Raw genomic sequence first — 11,092 nt, 5'->3', positions numbered from 1 at the left:
TCTCTGTCTCTGTAACCCTCTCTGTCTCTGTCACCCTCTCTGTCTCTGTCACCCACTCTGTCTCTGTCACCCACTCTGTCTCTCTCACCCACTCTCTGTCTCTCTCACCCACTCTCTGTCTCTCTCACCCACTCTCTGTCTCTCTCACCCACTCTCTGTCTCTCTCACCCACTCTCTGTCTCTCTCACCCACTCTCTGTCTCTCTCACCCACTCTCTGTCTCTCTCACCCACTCTCTGTCTCTCTCACCCACTCTCTGTCTCTCTCACCCACTCTCTGTCTCTCTCACCCACTCTCTGTCTCTCTCACCCACTCTCTGTCTCTCTCACCCACTCTCTGTCTCTCTCACCCACTCTCTGTCTCTCTCACCCACTCTCTGTCTCTCTCACCCACTCTCTGTCTCTCTCACCCACTCTCTGTCTCTCTCACCCACTCTCTGTCTCTCTCACCCTCTCTGTCTCTGTCTCTCTCACCCACTCTCTGTCTCTCTCACCCACTCTCTGTCTCTGTCTCTCTCACCCTCTCTCTCTGTCTCTCTCACCCTCTCTCTCTGTCTCTCTCACCCTCTCTCTCTCTGTCTCTCTCACCCTCTCTCTCTCTGTCTCTCTCACCCTCTCTCTCTCTGTCTCTCTCACCCTCTCTCTCTCTGTCTCTCACCCTCCCTGTCTTATTTTAACTGCCGTATACCTACACCGAAGTAACCTACCCTTCTTTCTTCCAGATCTGACTCAAGTTTCACACGGGAGACCTCGAAAGACAGGTAGGGAACACCTCCCTCCAGTATAGTACCTTGAGGGACTGCGGATCAGGTAAGAACCCAGCTGCGTTAGAAATTGTGAAGAGGGGGCATCCAGACACTGGTTAAGGGGTTCAGAATCATTCACATCTGGGTTTTTTTTGTTCGATTAGTGAGGTCAACACACACACACACACAACTATGTAACAAAGACTAATGGTCGTAAGTATAAGTGTACTACAATAAATAAACTGTTATGTAAAAAAAAAAATGTCCCGGTTTTTCATTTTCAAAATCTGGTCACCCTAGCTATTACAGTATCCGCTGAAGATGTTATTTGTATAAATCCGCCTGTATTGGCCTCTGGGGAACCTTTTTATCTGAGAACTTGTTTAATATTGGTAACTCGTAAGAGGAAGTCGATCTTTATCATCACCTGTCTAATGGCTGATGCCTGTTGATGGTTTGTGCTGCGGTGTTCTATGGTTATCCATGCAGTGTTCAGAAGTAACCTTGGTTTCACCTACCATTCTGTGTTGACCAGTTTCCAATGCCTTCAGCAATGAAAGGCGTTGGACTAGCACCAAAAAATAACAGAAGAAAACATCAGAAAACTGGAAATGCTCAATTACAATTAAAAGTGTTATGAGCTATGACATATTTTGCAGTTAGAATGGCAGAGGTCACTACATGACACATTTACTGCTCCAGTGTGTATTTCACTCAGTGTGACTGCGGAGTATCTTCAGATTCAGTGTTAAACATTCCTTTGTTTAAAGGGATTATTCCGAGAAGTAGGAAGATATTGTATGAAGTATGTTTGGAAAAATGTACTGCTTGTGTTTATTTAGGAAAGTAATTCCATATATTGCATATTGTGTAAGTACTGGAACTAACGGCTAACGCGTAAAATGTCCCAGCATGCTTTATTGCCACGCGCTAACCATTCCCATTAAGGTAATGATCATTTGATGAGTAAAGCAGAAAACATTACGGACTATAGGTTAACAATGATTATGGAGAGAATCAAATACTAATATTTTAAACTAGACTTGTAATACATTTGGAAATTGTATATATTGTATGTATATGTTTATATGGTGCCATATCAATGTGCACAACTTCAGTTATAATAGACAGTACCGGGAGATAGTATACAAAGTTACACAAGTGCATTAAATAAAAGGATGTGGGTTGTGCTTGCTCTACTGAGCTTATATGCTAAATGGAATATGTTTTATGCAGTTGAACGTGTATTTTTAGTGTGCAAGTAAGTGCATCAGAAGTATGTGGACTAACCTTGGGCTTAAAAGTGCTACGTTGAGGAGGTGAGATTTTAGGCATGACAAATATGGGGATGAAAGTGCATTGGCATACACTGGGAGTGGGGGAGCAAAAAGTGAAAAAGGCTGATTTCTTAAGTACTTTAGAGACTTATGGAGCAGAGAGGAGACAGCCTTCAGTAGAGCGGTATGAGAATGGATATAGTGAGAGATTAGAGCCGAGATTAAAGACTGGGTAGAAGAATGGAGAGACTTGAAGGAGAGAAGTCCAATTTTGTATTTAAGGCGTAGATTGATTCGGAGCCACTGAAGGGATTTTAGGAAGAGAGTGGCAGAGATGGACCTTGAAGAGAGAGAGAATTCTTGCAGCAGAATTTTGGACAGATTGTGGAGTGTGGCGTTGGGAAGCAGGAAGACCAGAGAAGATAAGGTTGCAAAGGTCAAGTCAGGAGACAACGAGGGCATGCATGAGTGTTTTTGGGGCTTATTATGTCAGCAGAAGCGGTTTTGACCAAAATTCCCTTTAGACTTCAATGTGAAATTTCGACCAAAAACTGCCCTATCTGCTTCTTCGGCTGAAATAAAAAAAATCCCCTTAGTCGTTCAGCGCCAGAGGGAAGAGTAGATTTTGGCAATATTGGAGAGGAAAAATTGGTAAGATTTAGTAACAGCAAGAATGTGAGAAGAGGAGGAGAGGCCGGAGTCAAATATTACACATACAGTAGGCAGCATGCTTAGCTTAGGAGACTGGGGTGAATGGTGGTGTAATTGACAATGACAGAAAATGGAGCAGTTGGGATTTTGATGAGCTCCATTTTGAGCATGTTTAGTTTCAGGCGACAGAAGGGGCTGTCTAGTCTGAAATAGCAGAGTGATTTGGGGCTGGGTGTCAGGAGTAAGCTTAATGGTTGAAAGATACAGTTGTGAGTCGTCTGCGTAGGTGTGATATTTGATACCAAAGGAGCTAGTGAGATCACCAAGTGAGTGTACAGGTATATTATGAGAAAATGAGTGGTCCCAGGAGAGAGCCCTGAGGCACACCAACAGCCAGGTGGACAGGAGACTGGGAAGTGCTAGCAATGAAGACACTGAAGGAGCAGGTAGAAAGTTAAGAGGTGAAAGGTCACCATAGGAAATTGGCAAAGGAAAAGATGTAGAGAGAGAGAGCATTCCAAAGAGCACAGGAGGAAGGAAGGCAGGAGATAGAGATAAAGTTGGATTGGCTGGCACGCTGAGGGTAGGACTTTGTTTTAGCTTTAGGGTGATAATGGGAAGCGATAATCGTAACAGTGTCGCTGGGGAAGGCATGTCATGATTTAGTAGGAATGTTGAGTGATTGGTGGATATGCTGGCACACAAAGCGTTAAAATCCACTGAGGACCACGAACATAACCATACACAGCCAAATGACTGTTTGTGTATCAATCACATGGCTGTTTGTGTATCAATCAAATGGCTGTGACCTGCTGCTTCAAATGAGGAATGGAAGAGGAAGTCCTCTTCTGTTCAGATTGCTATGTGTTGGTCACGGAGCTGCGAGTACGATCTCCCTTAGATGCGAGCAAGGCGTGGTAGTGGTTATGTTCAATGTAGATCAAGAGGTTACTTGGTAGGTAACATGCTTAGGGCAAAGATGGGATTGTGACATTAACTATTGTAAGAAGGCAGTGGGATCTGTTTCAGGGGGAAGGATTAGGAACAGTGCGTCTTGGAAATGTTGCGCTTCAACCAGAGTAGTAGTGCAGAGCGTAAAAGATTCTTTAATCGAGATAACAGGCCATGGTGCTGCAAAAATTAGCAGTTCTTTGCTAAACATTGTTCATTCCCCCCAATCCGTTTTTGTGCCTTCACATACATCCATTGATCTAAATGACTATGACTTGATAGAATATATTTAGGTATGTCCTCCAAACATTCAATATTGAATTAGCAAACAAACCTATTCACACACTGTAATTGTATTGTACAATATGACCTGCTACAAGCAGACAATTCCAGGTCTGGGATTGGGACACTGTTTATTAGCTGCCATAATATCATTAGTTTCTAATGAACTTTATTTTCTAAACTGTGCAGTCGTTTCTGTTTTATTTCTAATTTGCACACCGGAAGCAAGCTCAGATTGCCACGATCACGTATGAAATAAAAACTGAAATACGTGTGTTGAGTTCTAGAAAGGAAGAACTCTTGTTGCAGCGCACACACGGAGTATCTTACTACTTTAGTTAAAAATGTTCTGCTTTTAAGTGCCTTTTGTGTAGATGTGCTCATTGAAGCTGAAGGAGTTAACCAATGAATTTGTGGGACGTGTTGTAAGAGAGTATATGAGACGTACAGGGTAATGCCCAATGCATATTTTTTCTGCTGGGGGAGCACATCTGTACTCGGTAACATATCATTTCCTTTAATCTTTTAGATTTTCTGTTCTAAATTTAACGCGCAAAACAACAAATGCTTCTGTTCTGTTTAATTCCAGATGTTGATTTTCCTCTGAGGAAGGACAATGTAATATCAGAGGGGACCACATTGGAAGCCCTGCTCCGAGGTGAAGGAATTGAGAAGAAAGATGCCAGAGATGAGGACAGTCTACAGGAAATCCAGGTGCTTGTTTTGTTCTAGATCAGGAGCGGCCAACTTCAGCCCGCAAGAGCCACCAACAGGTCCGGTTTTAAGGATATCCCTGCTTCAGCCCAGGTGACTCACTCAATCAGTCAGCAACTGAGCCACTGTTGGTGGCCCTTGAGGACTGGAGTTGGCCGCCCTTGCTTTAGATGGGTTAAGCAATGACTTATCTACTCTGATCTTACAGTTTCACTATAGTATCTGTCACAGTCCACACTTGAAAATTGATGTAATATACCAGCTCCGTATGTAGTACTTACTCACCCACTGATATACATAGCCAAGAAAGTGGTATTGTTCCTGGCATATTCCAGTCAATATTAAACAAGAAAAAGACCTGCATCATTACCCGCAAAACTCAAACCAATAAATTAAACATTGTGCGCGTGTGTGTGTGTGTGTGTGTGTGTGTGTGTGTATGTATATATATATGTGTGTGTGTGTGTGTGTGTGTGTGTGTGTATATATATTTTTCTGAGAACTATTGCTCTGGCACTGTGTGTGTGTGTGTGTGTGTGTGTGTGTGTGTGTGTGTGTGTGTGTGTGTGTGTGTGTGTGTGTGTATATATATACATACACACACACACAGTGCCAGAGCAATAGTTCTCAGAAAAATATATATACACACACACGCACACACACACACACACACACACACACACACACACACAAACACACACAGTGCCAGAGCAATAGTTCTCAGAAAAATATGCAAGACTACAAATGCTAGAGATGTCTTTCCTGCACTCTCCCACAAATCTATTTATACAATACCAAGACTGTATGTCACCAATAAACTTACAGAGAGACTGCTGAGCACACTAAATATGCAAATATAAAAATATACATTTTATTACTATATATATATATATATATATATATATATATTGTATTGTATTGTATGTCTTTATTTATATAGCGCCATTAGTGTACATAGCGCTTCACAGTAGTAATACATGTGGTAATCAAATAAATAACAGATAATATAAATAACAGATCATGGGAATAAGTGCTTTAGACATAAAAGTAACATTTCGGAAGAGGAGTCCCTGCCCTGAGGAGCTTACATTCTAATTGGTAGGTAGGGAGAACGTACAGAGACAGTAGGAGGGAGTTCTGGTAAGTGCGTCTGCAGGGGGCCAATCTTTATGTATCCTGTGTTCAGAATATCCACAGTGCTATTCATATGCTTCTTTAAGCAAGTGTGTCTTAAGGTGGGTCTTAAAGGTGGATAGAGAGGGTGCTAGTCGGGTACTGAGGGGAAGGGCATTCCAGAGGTGTGGGGCAGTCAGTGAAAAAGGTTTAAGGCGGGAGAGGGCTTTAGATACAAAGGGGGTAGAAAGTAGACATCCTTGAGCAGAACGCAAGAGTCGGGATGGTGCATAGCGAGAAATTAGGGCTGAGATGTAAGGAGGAGCAGAAGAGTGTAAAGCTTTAAAAGTGAGGAGAAGAATGGAGTGTGAGATGCGGGATTTGATCGGAAGCCAGGAGAGGGATTTCATGAGGGGAGATGCTGAGACAGATCTAGGAAAGAGTAGAGTGATTCTGGCAGCAGCATTTAGGATAGATTGTAGGGGAGACAGGTGAGAGGCAGGAAGGCCAGACAGCAGGAGGTTACAGTAATCAAGACGGGAGAGAATGAGGGCCTGAGTCAGAGTTTTAGCAGTCGAACAACAGAGGAAAGGGCGTATCTTAGTTATATTGCGGAGGAAAAAGCGACAAGTTTTAGAAATGTTTTGAATGTGAGGGGCGAATGTGAGAGAGGAGTCGAGTGTGACCCCTAGGCAGCGTGCTTGGGCTACTGGGTGAATGATTGTAGTTCCAACAGTAATGTGGAAGGAGGTAGTAGGGCCAGGTTTGGGAGGAAGTATGAGGAGCTCTGTTTTAGCCATGTTGAGTTTAAGGCGTCGGAGGGCCATCCAGGATGATATAGCAGAGAGACATTCAGAAACTTTGGTTTGTACAGCAGGTGTAAGGTCAGGTGTTGAAAAGTATATTTGTGTGTCGTCGGCATAGAGGTGATAATTAAACCCAAAAGATGTTATTAGGTCACCTAGAGAGAGTGTGTACAGAGAAAAGAGAAGAGGTCCCAGGACAGAGCCCTGGGGTACCCCCACAGAGAGATCAATAGAGGAGGAGGAGGTGTTAGCAGAAGAGACACTAAAAGTACGATGGGAGAGGTAGGATGAGATCCAGGATAGAGCTTTGTTCCGAATACCTAGAGTATGGAGAATGTGGAGGAGAAGAGGGTGGTCCACGGTGTCAAATGCTGCAGAGAGGTCGAGTAATATGAGCAGAGTGTAATGACCTCTGTCTTTGGCAGCATGGAGGTCGTCAGTTATTTTAGTGAGGGCTGTTTCCGTGGAGTGAGCAGTGCGGAAGCCAGATTGTAGAGGGTCTAGGAGAGAATAGGTGTTGAGAAAATGGAGCAAGCGAGAGAATACAAGACGTTCAAGTAGTTTAGAGGCAAAAGGCAGGAGGGAGACAGGTCGATAGTTAGAAAGACAGGTAGGGTCAAGCTTGCTGTTTTTGAGTAATGGTATGACTGTTGCATGTTTGAAGGAGGATGGAAAGGTTCCAGAGCAGAGGGAGGAGTTAAAAATGTGTGTAAGCGTAGGGATTATAGTAGGAGCTAGAGGTTTTAGGAGATGGGAGGGAATGGGGTCAAGAGGGCAAGTGGTAGAGGGAGAAGAGGAGATCAACAGCGACACATCCTCCTCTGAGACAGTGGAAAAAGACTCAAGGAAGGCAGGAGGAGAGTTAGGAAGAGGTGTAGGATGGGGGGAAGAAACAGAGGGGATGTTCTGCCGTATGGATTCCACCTTTTCCTTAAAATAGTCAGCAAAGTCCTGAGCGGAGATGGAGGAAGGAGAGGCAGCTGAGGGTGGTTTGAGTAGAGTATCAAAGACAGAGAACAGTCGGCGTGGGTTAGACTTGTGCATGTTGATTAGTGCAGAAAAGTAGGCTTGTTTAGCTTGCGAGAGGGCAGAGTTGAAACAGGATAGCATAAATTTGTAGTGAAGGAAGTCTGCGAGAGTGTGAGACTTCCTCCATAGGCGTTCAGAGGAACGAGTGGAGGAACGCAGCATGCGCGTGTGGGAATTTAGCCAGGGTCTAGGGTTAGAAGGGCGAGGGCGGCAGAGAGAAAGCGGGGCATGTAGATCAAGAGACGAGGACAAGACAGAGTTGTACTTTCTGACCAGGTTGTCAGGGTCTGTAGCAGAGCTGAGAGAGGAGAGGGAGGAGTGTAAAGTGGACTCAAAGTCAGGTAAGTGAATAGAGCGCAGGTTTCTGCAGAACCGGGGTGTAGATGGAGGTGGAGAAGGGGAGAAGCGAGATAAAGAGAATGAGATGAGATGATGGTCAGAGAGAGGAAAAGGGGAAATGGAGAAATCAGAGAGAGAGAAGTTTTTAGTGAAAACCAGGTCTAAGTAGTGGCCATCCTTGTGGGTGCTGGCTGCAGTCCACTGTTGAAGGCCAAAAGAAGAGGTAAGAGAAAGAAAGAGGGAAGCCCAAGAGAGAGAGGGGTCATCAATGTGGCAATTGAAGTCCCCAAGGAGAAGAACAGGGGAGTCTGAGGAGAGAAAGAAAGAGAGCCAGGATTCAAAGTGAGAGAGAAAGGCAGAAGGGGGATGAGTAGAGGTAGGTGGGCGATAGATGACCGCCACATGAACAGGGAGAGGGGAGAAGATCTGGACAGTGTGAGCCTCAAAGGAGGGAAAAGCAAGAGAGGGGGGAATAGGAAGGGTTCGGTAACGGCAGACAGAGGAGAGCAGGAGCCCCACGCCTCCACCCCTGCCATCAGGGCGCGGATATAGGGTATATATATATACCCTACATATAATAATAAAAAGTTCCAGAGAAGATCCTGTACGATTGTATCTCGCCCAATACACAAGGATTATGGAAAAAGCTTAAACTCTGCAGTATAGTGGTTAAAGAAACCTCCCCAAACTACTTATCTCCATAGAGTGTCAGTATCTATCTGATCGGGAGAATTTACAGACCTGGCTGAAAATAGATCCTTGAAATGTCTTTGTTGCTTAAATTTTTTATGGGGAGGGAGGAGGAGGGTGAGAGGTGTGAGGGGAGGAAGGAAGGGGTGAGAGTGGTGGAGGGAGGAGGGTGTGAGGGGAGGAAAGAAAGACTGAGAAGAGGGATGGAGGAGGGTGTGAGGGGAGGAAGGAAAGAGTGAGAAGTGGGGTGAGATGGGTGGAGGGAGGAGTACAGAATTTACAGACTGCTGAAAATAGATCCTTCAAATGCCTTTGTTTCCAATTTTTTGAGAGGAGAGGGGAAAAGAGGGTGGTGGGGAGAATTTAGACTGTGCTGAAAATAGATCCTTGAACTGCCTTTGTTGCTATTATTTTTTGTTGGGGGTGAGGGGAAAGAAGGGGGGTGAGAGAGAGTAGGGGGGGGGACTCGCAATGCTGCCGACAGGGGGAGGGGGGGTACACCTCCTCCCCTCTCAACATCCCGAGACCCCAGTAGAGAGACTAGTTCTGGGCCTGGGAAAGCTGGGTTTTATGGTGTTAATTCTGGGTGATTTTACGCTTTAGCATGGTCAACGGGGCTTGGTAGGGATTTTATTTTCTATTTTTTTATTTTCTACACCTGATATATGGATATATATATATATATATATATATATATATATATATATATATATATATATATATAAAAAAGTCCTTGGAAGTTAGGAATATATACACAGTGTGTATATATATATATATATATATATATATATATATATATATATATATATATATATAGTGTATATATTCCTAACTTCCAAGGACATACAAACAGCCAAATGGTTGCTTTACGGAAGATTTAAGAGAATCAATTATATGGTTAAGTTGTTTGTCAATATATATAAAATTTGCAAACTGACAGTGAACCATTGAAAAGTTGTCATTATGTAACATTGTACTATGTTGCGTTTTGTTGTGCACTGCTGTTCTGCGCTTAATATAGTCTTCTGTTTAAATCTAGAGAGTTTTAGAAAATGATGAAAATGCAGATGAAGCAAATGGAGACGATGACAAAGAAGAAGAAGTTCCAAAGAGAAAGAACAGGAGCAGGGGACGGGTGAGCAAGAAGCACTTTTTGATTAAGCACCGCTGCTGTTGTAATGTTATGTAGCATAACCTTGTGTGCACAGCCTTACAAACTCCATTTACAACAAAAGGTATAACAATGGAGGACACCTCTTCAATGGTGGGTGACGTGCGTGGCCGTTAGCCGAGAAAGTAGGATAGTACCCTACATTCATGTTGCCGGTGCCACTGAGAATTCAAAAGTCCAGTTTTAAAGCACAAGTTTTTATTTATTTATTTATAAAATGTTTTAGCAGGAAGTAATACATTAAGTTACCTCTCATTTTCCAGTATGTCCTGGGCATAGAGTTAAGATGACAAATAATACTATGTGAACAGGGTATACATTATATAGAAGACATTGCATGCACAGTTATAGAAAATATATATTATAGGCGTATAAGTTAATAGCAACTTAAAAACGTCACTTTAAAAGGACTAGTTGTAAAGCTCATAAACATCCGGGACCACCATATTCATATTTTGGTGTTGCCCACGGCTTTCAGAATTCACAAACAAACTCCCACGTGAGTTCTTCCACACAATAATTGTTTCTGCGTTGGACGGCATAAGCAACAGAAAATAGGAATACACAGCTGTAATTATTAGTTTCAGCCATTATGTATGTTTGGTCTCTGTTACCTAACACAAAACGTTCAGCTGGTTGTAGTACTATTTTGAGCAGGCCTGCTGTTTCAGTGAATGACTGGAGCGAGTAACCTATGCTATGTGACCTGACACAGTGGTCCATGCCTGTTTGGCTGGAGATGGGAAGTTAATATGTGGTTGGCATATAATGTGATGAGTGACTCTTTCCTTGTAACTGCAGGCTCGTGGTGGTAGAAGGAGAAATGATACATCGCTGGATGAACATGACAAACCTTATGTGTGTGATAGTAAGTAGAAGCTTCATGTTGTCTCATGGCCTTGTCCCATACCGCTAAGCCTGGTCCAGCTCAGTCACAGCCTCACCGTCTCCTGTTTTTGTTCAAAGCTGCTTCCTTCCAGCTGCATGTTAACCTCTCACTTACTCCCCACCGCATACACACTTAAGTTTTGCACAGATGAATGACCAAATCACAGCGAATGCAGCTTTCACACTGCAAATCCTCCTCCGCTTCATTCTAGACCTTTCTCCTACTGTCCTTCTTTAATATTAGCAAACTTATGTACCTCGGCTTTTCGGTGTGGCTATAGTCTGCACTTCATGTTCTTATTATAGGTGGATGTGATATAGATATATAGATATTCTGTTTTTTGCAGACATCAATCCACCTTATTCTACTTCTATTCATTTGTTCCGTCTGTTCTTCTGTCTTTTCGATGCCCCCTTTCCCTCCCTCCTCTTCACGT

General features: G+C 43.3%; 1 protein-coding gene across 11 annotated transcripts in view; it reads left to right on the top strand.

Moving 5' to 3' along the window:
- DPF3 (double PHD fingers 3) overlaps window positions 1-11,092 on the top strand; it is a 195,111-nt gene that overhangs the window by 144,094 nt on the left and 39,925 nt on the right. For all 11 annotated transcript variants that reach the window (XR_012803848.1, XR_012803847.1, XR_012803846.1 and 8 more), the window contains exons 4-6: window positions 4,495-4,619; window positions 9,636-9,731; window positions 10,569-10,635. Coding sequence is in view for 8 of the 11 variants with exons in the window: in XM_075614232.1 (XP_075470347.1) it covers window positions 4,495-4,619; window positions 9,636-9,731; window positions 10,569-10,635 (288 nt within the window). In the remaining 3 variants the exon portion in view is untranslated. The remainder of the gene's footprint in view (window positions 1-4,494; window positions 4,620-9,635; window positions 9,732-10,568; window positions 10,636-11,092) is intronic.

This window comes from Ascaphus truei, chromosome 9 (genome assembly GCF_040206685.1).
Source record: "Ascaphus truei isolate aAscTru1 chromosome 9, aAscTru1.hap1, whole genome shotgun sequence".
NCBI lineage: Eukaryota > Metazoa > Chordata > Amphibia > Anura > Ascaphidae > Ascaphus > Ascaphus truei.
Note: the sequence above shows the minus strand (reverse complement) of the source record. Positions and strands in the feature narration are given on the sequence as shown.